This window comes from Stegodyphus dumicola, chromosome 7 (genome assembly GCF_044657685.1).
Source record: "Stegodyphus dumicola isolate Sdum_Otavi_A_Nest chromosome 7, ASM4465768v1".
In the NCBI taxonomy this organism is placed as follows: domain Eukaryota; kingdom Metazoa; phylum Arthropoda; class Arachnida; order Araneae; family Eresidae; genus Stegodyphus; species Stegodyphus dumicola.
Genome location: NC_140774.1, coordinates 199220884 through 199239854, shown reverse-complemented (window position 1 = coordinate 199239854; position 18971 = coordinate 199220884). Strand labels below are relative to the sequence as shown.

At 31.7% G+C, this 18971-nt stretch overlaps 1 protein-coding gene across 6 annotated transcripts in view; it reads right to left on the bottom strand.

Annotated features, from left to right (window-relative positions):
* The window catches only part of l(3)mbt (lethal (3) malignant brain tumor), an 89036-nt gene that overhangs the window by 32318 nt on the left and 37747 nt on the right, over positions 1-18971 (bottom strand). For all 6 annotated transcript variants that reach the window (XM_085821221.1, XM_035365314.2, XM_085821222.1 and 3 more), the window contains 5 exons: positions 14241-14403; positions 11694-11853; positions 9111-9186; positions 6168-6341; positions 4510-4750 (listed from right to left, as the gene is read on the bottom strand). In XM_085821221.1, the coding sequence (XP_085677347.1) occupies positions 4510-4750; positions 6168-6341; positions 9111-9186; positions 11694-11853; positions 14241-14403 (814 nt within the window). The remainder of the gene's footprint in view (positions 1-4509; positions 4751-6167; positions 6342-9110; positions 9187-11693; positions 11854-14240; positions 14404-18971) is intronic.

The following is an 18971-nucleotide window of genomic DNA, read 5'->3' as shown; positions in this document are numbered from 1 at the left end:
GGATAATATAACAGATCATCAGTTTAAATCTAGGAAGATGGCATGTAGAAATTATAAAATTAAAAATATGAAATCGCGATTTATGAAATAATGAAGTATTTATGATCTAAATGTAATCTTTGGGTCTATGAGTATCACCAACAAAATCTATTTTTAGCATATGGAAAGAAATTTTTGGTAAATTTTTCCTCGTCAACATTCTTTAGCGCATTTAAATTCTGTTATCTGCAATCATCGCCAAGCGTAGTGTCAACATAAAAGGTTACCATACTCATTTATTATTCAAATACTTACATTAAAGAATTGTTTAGGTATCGCTACATGAAAATTGTCAGGTTTTAATAAACATGCGAAAATGAAAGGAAAGTATAATAAATAATGATTCGCCAGGTTAGCGTTAGATCAACGATGTATCTATGTGGAATGTTTAGGTTTGAGATGAGTGCCAAGCAAATATGCAGCAACGGAGCCAAATTACTGATCATACAAATTTATGCTAAAATGATTGTTTCTTCAATAACAAGGTATTTTATTTAGCATCGAAGTGAAATTAAGAATCGAGACTCTCCAGATGTTTTATTATATGCGGAGGGGTAAATCAAATGTGCATGTGTAAAGCCTACGAGAAAAATTTTGTTTGTGGTTTAGAGGTCCGGATCATTCCGGATAATGGACGTTTGGATTTTGGACTTTGTACTGTACTTTCAAATTAATCAGTCTTTCTTGTAATAGTTAAAAGATTATGTCCAGCAATATGTACTGATTTTTTTTATTTTGTTTAACGAGTAAAAGTAATCTGAAACAACAAATAAATAATAAAACAAAAGTAAAATAATCTGAAACAATAAAATATTTATCTTCTTACTACAATGCTAGAAAAATTTATAACAGCAATTATGTCTGGCCATTTTGTAATAACAAAACAAAGACTGCTGATTTCTTACATTTTTCAATGAAGCATAGGTAATAGTTTTAAAAAAATCTCTTCTTGCAATTGCAATGCTAAAAAATGTCTCCCTAAATTGGAAAACATATAGATAAAATATGATTTTAGAAGTATTCTTTAAGAATACCATTTTCCACTTGTCTTACAATCTTTTGTTTGATAGTTATAAAAATACTGTAATGCTTAATTCTTTTATTTCTTTAAATTGCTTCATTCTCAACATTTTTTTTTAACTTGCTTAATTTTTCAGGAGCAATTTGCAAATTTATCTTTTTGTCCATTAAGAACATTTTTCCTTTAATTTGATGGTTATTGCCTTTTTGAATCAATATCTGCCTTTTGGTTAACCTCCTCTTCATCATCACATTTCTGCTTTACTACCTCACAGCTTTATAATATTAATACAGCATAATCATGGATCACAAACTCCTCCCTTCCTGAACCATTCAGTTCATGAAAAGTTGTCTGAACAAGAATCGCCTCAGTCGATGAATGGGGTCTCAACTTACGAACACATCAAAAGGTGTTTCGAGTTATGAATATATCAAGTTAGAAACAAATGGTTTTCAAAGGTATTTTGAGATAACAATGTTGCAGAAATAACAATCAGAGACTTCTGAAAACATCAATTTAATATTTTTCATTGCTTAATTCTCATTAACAAAAGCTGGCAAGCTTCACAAAAAATTGTTTGAACACAAATTGCCTCAGACAATGAATGGCATCACAACTTACAAACACATCCAAAGGTGTCTCAAGTTACAAACACATCAAGTCAGAAACAAATTATTTTCAAAGCAATTTCAAGATAACCTTATGTTACAGAAATAACAATCAAAGAGTTCTGAAAACATTTAATTTAATATTTTTCACTTAATTCTTATCAACTAAAGCTGGTAATATTCATGGTCTTGAAAGTACCAGACTGGGTTGTAGGGCAGAGAATTCGAAGGTTTTGACACGAATTTTTTACTTATAACTCTGTGTCTCTAGGCAAAAACATAGGCTATGTTTTGCCTAGGCTAGATGTTAGATGACATCTGGAGCACTGCATAAAAGAAAAGTTGTGTATTGGATTTCTCATTTGGAAAGTGCTTTGTAAGGAAGTTAACAATAAAGGTCTAAAGTTACTACAAGACTATACGTATATGGAAAGGACTATACATACATGGAATATACATATATACATACATATATGGAATATACATATATACATACATATATGGAATACAAGAGGACTATACATATATGGAATATACATTTACATACATATATACACTTTCCATATATTTCTATATACATATATGGAAGGAGCTCAATAAGAAAGAATTATGACACCTTTAGAAGAAGCAATAAAAGATGATGGTGAAAAAAAATGGTCTTCAGGAAAAGAGGATCTCAGATTTGTGACCTGTGAAATTGGTGCAAAATGGGATAATATGCATATCACCCTGATAAAGCATTAACAAGCTACAGCTTAAACAGATTCAATGATTATGGCATGCCTCACTTAAGAAGCATTTTAAAATGCAGGCAACAAATCACTTTGAACAAATTTTGAGTGAAACAGAGGAGTTCTAACGAATACATCTCAAGTCGAGTCTGCTTAGAAACAAAGTAAAGACAACAAAAAAAAAAAAAAAAAAAAAAAAATGTGCTCTAAAGACAACAGCATAATATTTTTATGGAAAAGTATTTTACACCCAAATAATAACATCATCCTCATCATCTTGCATTTATGCCATCCGCTCTCCTTCATAGATTAAAGTCAAGTTTTTGTCTATTTTATCTGTTTAATAGTTTTCATATTCTTTTATCACAGACTTGAACATTTCCATTGGCATTGGGATTATGAGCTTAAGTTTAATCCAGAAACAAATTAATCCATTTTGCATTAATTCCCATGCAGAAAAAGTATATCAGTTTTCTTCTGCAGGAATTAATGCAAGATGACTCTAGGAATGAATCAAATGGCCTTTAGGAATGAATTAAATTCATTAAACCAAGGTTTCTCTGTATCCTTTTTTCTTATTAGCGTGCACTTATTAGCATACATTATACTTGTACACTGCTGCCCATTAAAATTGCAACTCCAGGAAGAAATGATCTAACGAATGTCAAAATCTCATTAAAAGAAGAAGTTGGGATATGCAAATGATTAGTATTTCAGCACACTTAGACTACACAGGAGGGAGAAACGACATCTGAAGCACTGCATAAAAGAAAAATTATGTAGTAGATTTCTCATTTGGAAAATGCTTTGTAAGGTTGGAGTTTGCTCAGAATATCATGGTGTACCTCGAATAAGAGAAAAAATTCAACAGAGGCAGGATCATTGCCTATTGAGAGCGCAGATTATCATTCCGTGCTATCGCCAGTCGCGCTGGTCAACATCCAACCACTGTCATGTGAATATGGAATCAATGAATTGCTGAGGATCATGCTGAACAGCATGCAGGATCTTAACGCCCTCCCATGACTAATACCAGAGAGGACAGACATATTGTGAAGTCAGGCTCTGCACAACCATACGACCACATCACGGATTATTAATCAGAAAATGGGCATGTCTGCAGCACACCCAGTATCACTGGACTATCACCAGGGCAACCATTGCTTCCCTTGACAATGCAGCATAGAGAGAGAGATGGCGACTCTGGTGCACCGAACAACAAAGCTGGGTACATGAGTGGCAGAATATTGCCTTTTCAAATCAGTCCCAGTTCAATGTGCAGTATTCTGATGGCCATACACGTGTCTGTAGCATCCGAGGAGATCACACTTCACCTGCTTGCATTCGATATCAACATAGAAGTCCTGCAGCCGGTGCGATGGTTTGGGCAGCCATTGCATACATGACACGCATATCTCTAGTTCAGATTGATGGTAATTTTAATGCAGATGGGTACATTTCTGACATCTTACGTCCAGTGGTCGTGCCCTATCTTCAAGGCCCTCAAACGCCATGTTCCAAGAAGATAATAGAAGAGCACAGGTTGCACGTCCTGTTCTGACCTTCTCTGGTAAACAGGGTATCTGACTGCCTGACCTGCATAGTCTCCAGATCAGAAAACACCTGGTCTCGGGTTCCTGAGAGACTGGCCCGCCACCCCTCTCCAGCTAATATGGTTGATGAAGTGCGGCATAGACTTGAAGCAGCATGGAATGAGTTGCCCATTTCTGTCATCTAAGCCCTGTTTGACTCCAAGCCTAATGGGGTAAGGTCTGTTTTAGCTGCCAGGGGTAGCACACTCCTGTAAACTTCCAAAATGCTTACAAATTTAATCATTTTGTCTTCATGCCATACTGTTTACGTTCAATAAATATCTTTTTTGTATTTGCTTTCCTTCATGGTGTTGCAATTCCAGCAAATTTAAAGGGTAAAAACAAAAAGGTAAAATTTTCAAAAACTTGAAAAAAATTATAAAAGAATTTTATATACAAATTTCTTAAATTTTCTATTTTAGTTAGAAAATTTAAGAAATTTGTTTAGTTTGGTAAATTAAAAAGAAGATATGAAAATTAACATATAAAACATAAGAAAAATTCCATAAAATATTTACCTTTGGGTGGTTGAAGTTTATGACCCGTTTTTTCGCACCAACCAACAGGAAAAATATCAGGAGAATCAGCATTCACCCAGAAGTCATAACATTCTGAATAGCCATCAAAATGTAGACGCACTCTGTAACCACGTGTTTCACTCACAGTCAAAACACAAAATAAGGATGGATGTTTAGGATCAATTCCTTCCAATTTCATACCAACTTCAAAACCATTTTTACTTGTAGGAAACCCTTGACTCTGAACACAAAAACCAAAATTTCATTATACAGCCATTTATCAACATGTATACAAAATCAGTACATAACTATGTAATTTCACTTTATTGTTCAACTTTGATGAAAGTAAAATCTTCAAGCAATCTTTTAAGAGAGAGGAGCCTTTCAATGACGAATGGGATGTATTTCTTATATCGTAATCCAATAATTCACCACTAATTACGATTATGGCACAGGAGCAAAATCTGTCATATCATTTTCTGATGAATGTACAATAATGTATAACATTTTACCATTACTCCATTAAAGACTTAATTCATAACATTTTCACGACTTATTTGTAATTTTTTTGAGATCACATATGTTAAATGTCATTATGGTATTAATTATCACTGCTCCAAAATTTGGTTACATTAATTATTTATAACAAAACATTTGAAGGCTTGAAGAGGAATGTTGTCAACATTAAGGTATATAATTTGGTTTGCATTAACATTTTACGGGGAATGGAAACTCTCATGCAACTAACACATTCCACCAGGACTTGAACTCTTGCCACTTCACACCTAATTAGCCTGTAACAGTTCTGAACCTCATCTAATACTAAAATAATTTCTCGATGAAATCAGTATTAAATGTTTAAATCTTCCCTTTCCAATCCTATATTAAGTTTCCATGATTAGTGCAGAATATTTAGAAAATGCAGTACAAACAGTACTTTGCAATTATATTTTAAAAAGCAGTTTTTCTAACTCACATGAAAAGATGAACCTTACATAAAATAAAAATGATCATTCAGTAACTTTTACATTCTTGTACTTTGTAGATGCAAATATAACTATAAAATTTATATTTCTGTTAAACAATAATAACAAACAATAGAACAAAAAGTAAACAGTGTAGTTGAGCAAAAGGTTTGGTGTGAAATACCGTACTTTTTGCTCAGCTGGGAGACCTATATGACACCGCTATAACCTTCCTACCCATTCTACCCATTCCTGCATTTCTCTTTACCAGCCTACATCCACAGCCGTAAAGTATGGGAAGCTGGAAAATGACCATTTCCCCCTATAATGTTATCTGTTGTCCAGGAGCAGATAGGCAACACAAATGTTATAGAATAAGCAAAATTATTCATAAATTTAATTATTCATAAAAATACATTGAAATTTTCAATAGGGCAACAGTATCTGAGAATCTTGTATAACCTTTACCACCACAATGACAAACTATAAATGCTCTTAACTGCATACATCACAAAAACATTTACACCGCTCACATGCCCATCAGTATGACAGTTACCTCCACTAATAATACCAAGCACACAAAATCAATAAAAATAAGAAACGTCATATAATATATACCTAACTTTAAATGCATGCATATTTGCACCAAAAACATTTCGAAATATTTTTATCACAAATAAGTCTGTAACTCACATCTTTAAAGAGCTTTACAGGTGCTGCTATGGCATTTTCTTGTTTCAAATATTCCTCCCATGAGAAGTCTCCTTTCTTAGGCTCTTGAAATTCTTTCTTCAAATCAAGAGATTCTTCAGATCCTGTTTCTTCACTTTTTACTGTACTATTCACATTTTCCTGTAAAAGGGCGTTCTACAAATAAAATTTAGTGTTAATAATATGCCTTAATATACATTTAATAAATAAATGGATAGGAAATTATGCATAGTCCATAAAATATTATGGCACATTTGATAAAATATCTGCAAAGGAAGTTAGTACATTTATCTTATTATGTATTCTTGAGAGAAATTTCATTACCAATATGAAAATAAGCTTAATAATTAGCTTATTTTCTTATTGGCAATGAATAGATTTTCATACATATATATTGAAAGATTTTCATATACACTGAAAATACCAAAAAATTATCAGAATATTAATTAAGACCAACCAACCATTTCCACCACACTATACTATACTACTAGTTCCACTGTTCTAAATTTTTGTTTTTATAAAATTACTCAAATGAAATTTTTTTATAAATCATTATATTTACTAAAACTCCTAAATGATATAACTGAGTAAGATGCCATGATAACTCATTTCAGTTAATAATGTAGAATGAAGACTTATCTGAAGAATGAAGAAGGTATGAGAAATACCTTATAACATAATTAATTCTTGTACTTTTCAATATTAATTCTCATCATTGTATTGTTAATAGAGTTTCTCTTACATTTTACAATAAATATTTACGAATGTCACTCCATTAATGCACAAAGACTTCACTGCAAATCCATACAGATGATTGCTCAATTGTTATAAAAGGTTAATTGCTTATTGTGCAAAGAATCTCACATTGAAAAATTGTAAACATTCCTATAAAATCAAAGTTTCCTAGAAAGCTAAAACATTACAACATCCACTGTGTTGCGGCCTGCCGACAGAGGGCACTGTACCTTCATTTTCTTGTTTTTGTATTTAGTGTGCGTGTATAGTTGGAATAAATGTATTGTCTGTAACGCCGTAGAGGAGTTTAACTTCCATCCCCCTCTATAAAAAGGTGAACATCAAATACACAAAAATTTACTATAATCTTTCAGAAAACATGTAACACAAATGTAAGTGAATAAACTAATAACATTTATTCCAAATTTAATTTTAATACAAACTGCAGGGAAAATATTGCTTCTTAACCTACTCTCCCTCACAGCAGCATACAGTTCAGTTTTAAAAATGTGGTCAGCAGGCATTTACAAAAATTTTCCACAACTCTGTAAAAACACGTTTACTTTCCAAACATTAATAGAAATTCACTGCCCTTAGTAATAATAAAGATTGAACATGGCATGTATTTTGTATTCAAATTCATCAATAACAGAACTTAATAATACAATTATTTAATTACAAGTTAAGATTTTTTACCTCAACTGAATATTAATTTTTAAAATGAAAACTTATACAGTCAAAAGTCGTTAATCCGGACTCGTCGGGACTTCGGCGATTCCGGATTATAGATCATCAGTTTAAATCTGGTAAAATGGCATGAAGAAATTATAAAATTAAAAATATGAAACCGTAATTTACGAAATAAAGAACAATTATGATCTAAAGGGTATCAAAATTTACAAAAAAAAAGCTTAATATTTATTTGTTTACTTTATTAAACATTTCTTTCAATGTAAGTTGTTTAAGTTGCTTCGTTTTTTATGTGATAATACATTCTCTTTAATTCTATAAATAGACATAATTTCTTGTTCAGTTACAAAGTTCTGCTGTTCAAGTCCTATAATTGCTGTGTCGAGAATACCGACTAATTTGTCAATCAAAATTTTTTCATTTTCAATAACCTCTGTCACTTTCTTCGCTATCGGAAGCGAATTATAATGACCAGGCATTTGATTTAAATCATATCAAAGACAGAGTACATCGAGATGAAATACTACATTGAGTAAGGAATTATAAGCCAAATAAAATAAAAACATCTGCCCTTAAGATAAGGATAGTGCTGACAGATCAACTTCCAATTCATTGCACGCTGCCCTGGCGTTAAAGATAAACAAAGTTTAGATAAACAAACGTTAAAGTTTATATAACCAAAGGATATGCCTTTATCCATTTTTTGCAGCAATTCCACTTTTTGTTTAATGGACTCCGAAAGATACTTTCGCTTTGTATATCCTTTACATATTAGTAAATATATATCGGAAATTCTATTTGACATAATCGAAAGTTCAAGCTTACTTTTATTAAAATTGCTCTAACAGTCTGCAAAAAATAATAATCCGGATCCAATTCGAAGATTAAGGAACAACGCAATCTGCAACATTAACTGAAATAGATAATTAGATAATTTTAGCTTAGCTTATCCCGTCCGTTATACATTAAACGCGCATTCGTAAACGTATTTTGCGCACGCGCACACGCAAATTCGCAGAAAGTTTGTAGCTTTGAGGTCCGGATTATAGATCGTTCCGGATTATGGGTGTCCGAATTAACGACTTTTGACTGTAATACTTAAATAAATACTATCATAAACATGTTTTAAACTGATAACACTATTTACAGTTTTAAAAAATTTGGGAGATGGTTGGTTGGTTATTTGAACAAAGCAAAGTATTCGGGGACTAAAAGGCCTAAAGGAAAAAATGGCATTCATGAAGGAGCTTCTAAGGGAAACTGGCTTCACATCATTACATGAGGAAAACCAACCATGCGGCCAGCCTATTTCCCAGGGTTTGAGCCCAGGAGGAACTATCAGCATTCGGCAGTCTAACCTCTCAGCCACTGTCAGGGTTTAAATTTGGGAGAAAAAAAAATTAGTGTGCAATATAAAAAGGAGGGAACACAGGGAAACAGAACTTCCCCCCCTCACTTAACTAAATTTTTCAGAGACTTTCAGCTAAATTGTATACTTACATCATTTGTCTCATTTTTTAATTTCTTTTTTTTTATTTTCTCTCTTGCAGCTCCTCTCTTTAGCCATGCATTTTTTCTGCAAAGTTTTTAAAATTAATTATACAAAACACAGCACAATAAATATAGTCATGAAATTAAAAATGATTAATACTAACTAAAAGATGCTGAATATAAAAAAGGGAGAGATGTTACTGATACATTATTTAGTGTTTATGGATTCCAAAATCATACAAAATATGTTGCTTGATACTTGGATTGCAATGCACAGAAGGGAAGGTCACAAAGTTATGCAAATTTGATGGGCTGTAGGTGTATTTGAAATATGTAAATGATCAAATTTTTAAGTGCTTAGTTCCCACCAGCAACATGCAGAAAGAGCTTAAATGGAATAAAAGCCTAGCCAAAAAATAATCATAATTTCTTTCTGACATATAAGATTGAGTCTTGCGGTTAGATAATACAATGCTTCAAACCTGTTGATGTGCACATACCATCATTTGGAACATGAAAATCAGAAACCTTGAAATTTTCTATTTGATTATACTCTGAAATTTTGGTTTATTTTTCTGATAGATTATTACATGTATGGGCTGTATGACAGTATTGTTCAACATTGTCTATTCCAGTAACAGCAAGAAGAACAATGAAGTCAGATGACAGCAGGCCATGGCCAGAAGTCAGTATCTGCTCAGATGAATCATATCTATTGATCTCACTCTGTAGCAAGTGAACTTGGATGTTACAACATACTAACTCTGGAATCAAGAATGGTCTAAACCAGGAATAGTCAACCTGGTCGATACTATCCACTAATGGATGATTTAAGCTTTAGAGGTGGGTGGTTTTCTCCATCCGATGATAGAAGTCCATTCATCTGTGTGCAGCTCTCTCCTGTTTTTCATATATTTATAAGGCTTTCCCACTTCTCTCAAGTGTTGTTCTGCGACTCTAGCATGCATAATGAGATTAGCACATACATCTTAACAAAGAGTGAGGCTAGGAGAAATTTTTCTGATAAACGAACTTTTCCTTTTCCTATCATGGATATGTTCCTAGCTAGATATGTTTCTAGCTAGTTTACTGCAGGCAATATCTCGGCTAGCCAAGATGGATATAAATTTCCTGTCAAATATAAGTAAAGTGTAAACAAATGGATAAATTTAATTATATATTTTTTTACTAAGAGAAAATTACTTTAATTACATTAATGCTAAATTAAGTTACTGCGAAACCAGTGGACAGTAAGAAATTTTACTACCTACAAAGTGGGCGGTAGGTATAAAAAGGTTGACCCCCTTGGTCTAAACAAACTATCAGAATGCACTTGCACGATACTAGGCTCTCAGTTAGATGACCACTGAAAGCTGTCCCATAGAACTTTCAATGGTTCCCATAGGTAATGCTATGGTATACATCCATGTAGTAATGGAGGCTAGAATGGAGAACTATCATCTTCAAAAATGAGTCTCACTTCTGTCTCATAGCAAAGATGGTTGGAGACCATGTGGCCACCAATAACAAGCTTTCATGACAGAACATCATCCTAGATCTATGCCTGAAGCAGTATAATATATGGTAGGCAAACCCCTCTATCTTTCTTGGGACAATCACAGTTCAAAATCATGCTGAATTTCTCATGAAACTAGTGGTACGAGGTACAAGGTACGCGGGAACCATTTTTCATCATAACAATGCTGCTCATACTACTTTATGGCTACATGGACTTCTCAACACCAGCCTCTCTTGAACACATCTGGGCTTCAATGGTCAGCTATTGCAAAAGAAAAAGTCAAATACCAATCATAATGCTTTATATGCCTGCAGTGTGGCAAAACATTCCTTTAATGATGACTTGATAAATGCTAAGGTGTGTAATTATATAGTATGTTTTCTCGTATGACAATCATATTCTTCACGGAATAAATATTGAAAATATCTGTACACGTAAAATTTGGCAAAACAGCTACATTTATGGTAGATTTTAAGGACGATACAAAGAAAGATCTGCTTCTGATCACTTTTGAAACGGAGAGTTTTCTTTAAAACCCACATCAAAATAAGGTTGCTGTTTTATCTAATTTTTAAGCTTTACAATGCAACGTTTGTCTTCCTTTTTGATCTTTTCCTACCAACCAGTATTATTGAGAAAGCAGAATTTCTCCTAAAGAAAAAGGACCTAATGCATGATTGCCCTTCAAATAGATTCCAATTACCTTTCATTTTTGGTGTTGCAATTTCAATGCTTGGCACAGTATAACTATCTTTTCAAGACAAACTTCTCATGCAGTTAGATATGTTTGCCTATTATACTAAAATTATATGAATATGCACTAATTTTAATAAGTGCTCTCTCATCAGTTATTATATATTTCCTTTTTTTAACATTAAAAATGCTTTGGTGAATCATGAACACTTTATAAAAAATAAGCAGCTTAAAATTTAATTATTCTTATTACTCACAATGTAATGAAGAAGTATTTTCAAATTTAACAATAAATAAAGAAAAAAATAACTCAATATGTTTTGCAAAATATTTGGCAAATTTCCAAATAACACCCAGAAATAAAAAAAAAAATAATTTACCTATTAGCATAAGATGATACACAAGACTGACTGCAAAACCGGCCTGATTTGCAAAATTCTACTTTAAGACCAAAGCAATTACAGTTCTCACACCTGCATAACTCTTCCGACATATCAGGATCTTTGGGACCATTCTGGGTCACTTTTTCTGCAGAATTCTCTAAAAAGGAATAATTATCAAATTAAATGCAATAGTTGCCTAACATAATACTACACAAAAGATACTGTAACTTTTAAACAAATCTGAAACTATGAATCTGCCACATATATCACAAAATCAAGAAATTTTTAACATTTAAAGAAAATTTTTTTGATCCAACACTTAAAAATGAGTTTTAAAAAAACAAAAATATTTTAAATAAGTAGTTTACAAAAATTTTAGTATATATCACATAATGTTGCACTTAATGATATGGCTATTATATAATACACATATTTAAACTTAACTTTAAATCTGATCACCGGTAACTTGAACTACTACTACTATGATATATGGTGGAAAATCTTTTAACAAAATTAAAAATTTAATTTGCATTTTAAATATTTTTACATTTTCCACTTCCAAATTAGTATTTTATCAATGCTTTCTATTTACTTGTGTTTACACATCAACTATTTTTCAAACATTTCATTTAAAGATGTTTTTAAAAAAATTAACTACACTAATTTAAATAAAATTCTAACAAATTACATTATAATAAGTATAAGTATTTTGAAACATTACCTGAAATTTAATTTAACACTTAAATTATTATTTATTAAGCACTATAATGCAATGCTGTGTACTGTTATTTTTAAACTAATAGGTGGTGGATCTTGTAAATTATATTTTACCTAAGAAGCTCTGTTACTCGATGTTTGTTTTACTCTGCACCGTCTAAATATGAATATAATGTAAAATATGTAGCAATTTAATGTTGTGCTTCAATGTTCTTTCACCCAATGTGAACAAAATCAGTCTATGCATGCCTCTGCTTTTCTTCTTTTCTTTCTGCAAATACCAAAAGGAAGCCATCTGCACAGGCTATTAGTTTAGTCTCTGAACTGTGGGAATTCTATATTACAACCAGCCTACAATCTCCTGTATCTCCTACTACCTCAATATCTAGTGGCTTAGTTTAACATCAGTACCATTACATCTCATATAGTACTAGCTGCCTTCCCAGTTTTCAAAGATGAAAATAAAGTAGAAATGAGAGTGAATTCTAAATTTATCACCCTTATTTTTAGTGTTATTTTATAACTCTATCTCCGAGGTCCTTCTTCCCCTCCCCTTATTTTACTCAGTTATTTCAGCTTACAAAGGGTTCCATGGAAAGGATAAAAAGTATGTTATAATTTACTACTACACTCCCATTCCCTCTTTGTTTATATCAAACATTTAATTTTTTTTTCATGCTTCACTTGATTTATTCAGAGCGCAGTGATACATAGCTTATAAATATTTCTTTTGCAGGATATTGCCTGTATTCTCTATCCTTCAACCTATGGATCAAAGCATTATTAAAGAAGTAAATAAGACTTAAAAAAATTAAAAAGTATTTCTCCCTCCTTTCGACATGCTTCTGTGGTGTAACTGTAGCACACTCGGTGCACATTCGAGAGATCCAGGTTTGAGTCCTGGCAAAGGCATTGCACATTTTTCACCTCTTTTTTTTTTTTTTCTTTAACTAATTTCTGTGGTGGCACTGCCCATTTTTCCTCCAAGATGATCCTCCAGATAATTAGTGCACTGCCCATTTTTCCTCCAAGACCCATTTTGACTCCCGGCAAGGGCACTGCTCATTTTTCACATTTCCAGCATCAAAATAACCTAATGACTCTTACAGTGGTGCCCAAACTAACAAAGGATGGTGGGTGATGATTCTTCACCACCAGGATTTGGCGATTGGGTCCGCTAACCCCAAGCGCCCTATAAAAGAGGCAGTATATTAGGCATTTTCGCTAACCTCCTTTCTGTATGCTTTCTTGGTGTAATGGTAGCACACTCGGCGCATATTCAAGAGGTCTAGGTTTGAGTCACGGCAACGGCACTGAACATTTTTTACATCTCCTGCTTCAAAAAATCCTGACTCTAGAAAATATCTTGTCATCTACAGTTTTCAAACTCCTCAAGACAGAAAAACTTTGATAAATAAGATAATAATTTCAAATGCTATAGTTCAGATAGCAAGTACACATTTTTCAAAAGCTTATAATTTCAAAACAGTCATCTTTAGTCATCTTTTTAAAAATTAAATAAACTACATAAATAAAATAAAATGGCAAGAGCATACATTATCATCGCTTTTAATTACACATATCCTTGATTAATGACATTTTATAACATTATAATTGCAAAAATATTTATCAGTTAATAAATACAAATTTCATCATTTGCACACCTGCCAAAAAATTCAAAATCATTAAAATGATATATAATAATGCTATATAAATTACAGAATTTGTAGAAATGTATCAGTGTTTCATTAAAAGAAGAAAAATATCTACAATCAAAATACTTAAAAATTCCACTTTCATAAAATTTATATGAAATAAATTACTAACCATCTTGATACATTTCTTTGCTTCTTGAGGTTTTTTGTCGACTTTCTGAAGAACTATCCTCTGATGTAATTGTACCCTCATCCTTAACTGATTTGACAACAGGTGGAACATTACACAAGTCTTCAGTGATCATTTCTAATGTCCCAAATTCATTTAATTTAAACTATAATGAATGAAATATAAATACATAAAACTGAAATAATATAGCTAATTTACATAGAATTCATCATTTAATTCATCAGAAAAATTCTGTAGTAGAAATTTTAATGGGATCCATGTTTAATAAAGGTTTTAGAAATCAAATAGAAACTCTCATAACATTTACTTTGAACTTAAAGTGAACACTGATAGCTTTTTCATTTTTACTTTACAACAAAGATACACAATATGCCAATTTATATTCTTATATTTAAAAAATTCCAGAAAGCAAAATCAAGATATACTTTATACACACTTCAAATTTTAACTCGATGCAAATATTTATAGCAAATTCTCTTAAAAACTAAAAAACTACTTAAATTTGTTACTATTAAAAATTATGCACAGAACAACACACATATTTGCTTTCTTACCTTCCCACAAGCAACAGTATTATATAATATTTTTTTAATATAATTAAAGACAACATTCTAAACTGAAAATATTTCATACTACCTTTTACTCAAGTACTTCACAATTATTCTTATAACTCAGGAGAAAACACTAGATTTGACCTTCATCTTAAATTGTTTTAATTAAAAAATTAGCAACACAATGATCTGTTTTGAAAAAAAAAAAAAAAAACCCTCCATTTTATTGTATTTAAAAAATTCCCCTACAATGTTCAAAATGTTTCAATGTAACAATGTTTAATGTTAAGAAAATGTTTAATGCTCCCCTTCAATGTTTACAATGTTCAGAAAAACTAATACCAAAGATTTTAGCCAAATTTGTTTAAAATTAGGCAAAGACAGACAGAAGTAGAAAAAACAAAATAATATAATAAGCACTGATCCATAAATATCCTATCATTTTAAAAAAATGCTTACTCTTTTGATTATTATGCTGATCATCCTTGACAGCAAGCACTATACAAATGAACATTAAGGGGGAAAAAAATCATGCAGGATCATCATGAACAATCACGAGTGGTGGAGAGGTGAAGATGGAAGATTCATGACCTCTCAGACTGATTAACATAGAAGACAAGTCAAATTTTATTACATGAAATGAACATGAAGAATATCTCTTGACAAGCTCAGGTCAGGGATACTAAGTTATTCATTATATGGAAATTTTCATTTCTAGAATATCTTTCTAGAATTGTTGGTGACGATGAAATGCGAGTTTATGAGTATGGCTATAAAATGAAACAACAATTAGTCACATAAGATGACCAACAAGGTATCCCCATTCCAGTAAAATAATGACAGTCCTAAACTAGTTAAGTTTAGCAACAAATAATGTTTTCTTCTCCAAAACTGCAACAATTTGACAGTACAAATGAGATCTCGGAAGAATCCCCAAAGATGCTGATCACATTCATAAAAAATTATTTTTGTAAGGCATTTAAATCATATAAAAGTCCCTAGAATTCCTGTTTATAATATGCAGTACTTTAATGGAGAATAATGCATGGAAGGAAAGCACACAAAATTAAATTCAAAATTATGCAAAATTCAACCTCAGTTTTATAATGATAGTACAAAACGAAGGAGAGGGAAAAAATGACAATCCCAATCCAATGGCCTCTATCAAATATGTACATTTCCCAATAAAAGTAACATCAGTCTAAGATTGCACTTTGTTTAACATTAAGAGAACAGAATAAGATGAAAAGTAAGTTAATTAATTCTTATTAATTTCATGCTTTTAGTTAACATTTGATATAACTAGTAAAAGCTTACAGTCGTAAATTTTTGTAAGCCTTTTATTATAAAAGAAAGAATTTAATACTTAAAAGCACAAAATTAGAGTATTAATTTTCATATGTCATGGTGTCTTTATGTAAGCAGTAGCTATGAAAGATCACTTATATTTTAAATCCGATACATTAAAATGTAGTAAAAGATTAGTAGCCAGGAATCCAATAGTTCAATATACCTGACAATCCAGCACCCATTTCGGCGATATTTATGTCATAAGATGGTGCTACTAACTAGCATTTCATTTGGAAATATTCGAAAAAGATGCTCAACAGTTACTTTGTGTCTTTTCAGCATTTCCATTAGTCTTTTGTTTAAAGCTTCGTGTTTACATATCTTTTGCTTTGACCAACCACTATAAGTTACTGAAAACAGTTGAAAACCTTCCGTTAAAGAACCCATTAATCAGGCTTTCAGGAAATGGACTTACTAAATGGTTTGAAAATGATGAAAAGAAACAAATAGAAGAATACAGCGATGACATGATAATTTAAAGTAAGTTGAATCTACAGGTAGCAAAAGAAATAAAGTGTGCAGAAGAAGATTCAATCAAGATAACTTAGCATAAGGCTGGTGAAGTTTAAATGCATTACTAAAATTAGTTTAAGAAGTCCGATATGTCTCCCATCAATTCCATATTAAGGCATAATCATGGAACAGTAACAAGTTTTAACTAAACTACCCCTTCCAGTTAATCATTTTTAACTAAAATAAAAGACCATCCAAGGTTAAAAATACTACCGAAATTCTTGCACATCACTCTCTCGGGTGATTGCTCTGCCTCAGAAAGTCACAACTCTTCATTAAACTTCTTTTCCTATTATCTAGAAAGGTAAGCTGCATATACTGAAATTGTGGGGTGCATTTAGCATCCCTAGTGCTGTACAAGTTTAAGACAAATGATATTTCTGAATGATTGTTCCCGTTCAAAATAAAAATGACGTTTTAAACATCAAACCAGTTGCAGTCAGTCAGATCTATGCAACAGTTTTCCTCGGCCATGACTAAAAAAAAGTGGATTGTTTTCATCTTTAGTTGGCTCTCTGCAAAATTCTACCAAAGCACCACGACTGCAAACGTCTAAAATATCACATACATACTCAGAAAACAATACAGGAAGTAGAGAGTACAGAAATAAATCCTGATAAAGTGGTTTAGGATATACCAAAATGAAGGTGTTATAAGGGCCTAAGATCTGAAGATTAAAGATGAACCTATTACACATAATTATACTGACTGACAAACTGCACAGATGGTTGCACATCCAGTGGAATGAGTGGTTGCACATCCAGTGGAATGAGTCAAATGAGAGGAACAATTGACAAAAATAAGGAAGTAGCGTGGGAAAAAAAAAAAAAAAGATACCGATTGGTTATTCTGGTTTACATTTTCTTCGTGACAATTTTGTTTTACCAAGAAAAGAATAAATTAAGTAATAAACGTGAAAATAAACAACAGTAACTCCAAAAAGCCGAATTCAGTTAACAAGAATTACATGCTTTACAAAGATAGGATAAAATAAATGGTCATAAAACTTAAACTGTTGCTGTTGCATGTGTCGTACAAAATGAAAAACTTATGCTGTAAGGTTATTACTTGGATAAAGTATTGACAGCAGCATTACCTCCAAAACAAACAAGTTTTTTTCTGAAAATGGCTGGAAACAAAACTGCAAAAACGTTAGTGAAGGTAATTATAGACAACATGGCCAAGAGTTCAACAACATTTATGGAATGTTCGAAAGAATAATCAATGCAGCAGTACAAAGGGGTTACCAAAATGTCTAGAGATCTTTTGTCATCAAAAACACTTATGATGTTTAGGAAACATCAGTTGGGATAAAGTATAGAAAATATTTCTCTTAGGACATGCAAGACTTGATTGTTCATCAGTTTAGAAGTGAAAATAATGTACTTGTTTGCATTAATCCAACAGAATTATTTATAACCTATATTTAAATTACTAATTAAATTTTCAGATTGATTTTCATTTAGTTTCTTTTTAGTCCAAAGGGGCAATTTGCCAAGGAGAACTATTGATTTCGTTTAGGCATTTTGCGTCGATTCACGATAAGCATTGTTTCACTTTTCAAATTGTTGTCACCAAATATTATTGCCCTGTATTATATTTAAAGAAATTAAATAATGAAGAATCTGCATGAATGTATATGTTTCTTGCACTGTGATAAAAGGTTACCTACAGCCATAAAAATTTAAATAAAGTAATCTTCTATAGAATATGGACATGTGGAAGCACTATTTGAATTTGAAATTTGTTTTATTATCAATTTCATATTTTGTAACACTTCAATGAATTTTTGATTAACCAGCTCAATGATTTCAAAGCGGTCAATGGCAACATCGTATGAAAGAAAAAAATACTTTTATCTCCAGCATGCGAGTCTCTGTATCGGAAATTCTAAAGATATGCTCATTTTAAAATTATTGTGCAATATTGATGTTGAACGGAATTTTACGGTTTAAGTGCAAAAAACATGATATTTAATAAATAAAGGTAACACACAAAACGTTTAAAAAAAAAAAAAAGGGCCCTTTGAACGTAATTTAAAATCTGGAACCTTTCAGATTCTGCCCCCCCCCGGTGCTAAAACATGCAGGTTTAAAAGACATTTTTAGGGTAAAATGGAAGTACTTAGCTGTTAAATTAAGCATATTTTAACAAACACCAAACACAAAATCACTTATTCGGCACCAGATAGCTAACAATAATGTTAGATTACTGATGGTCTACTTTTACTTTAGTTGGAGAAGTGCATCATGAGAACACAATACACAAATCTGATACATGGTATTAAGAATTTGCAGTA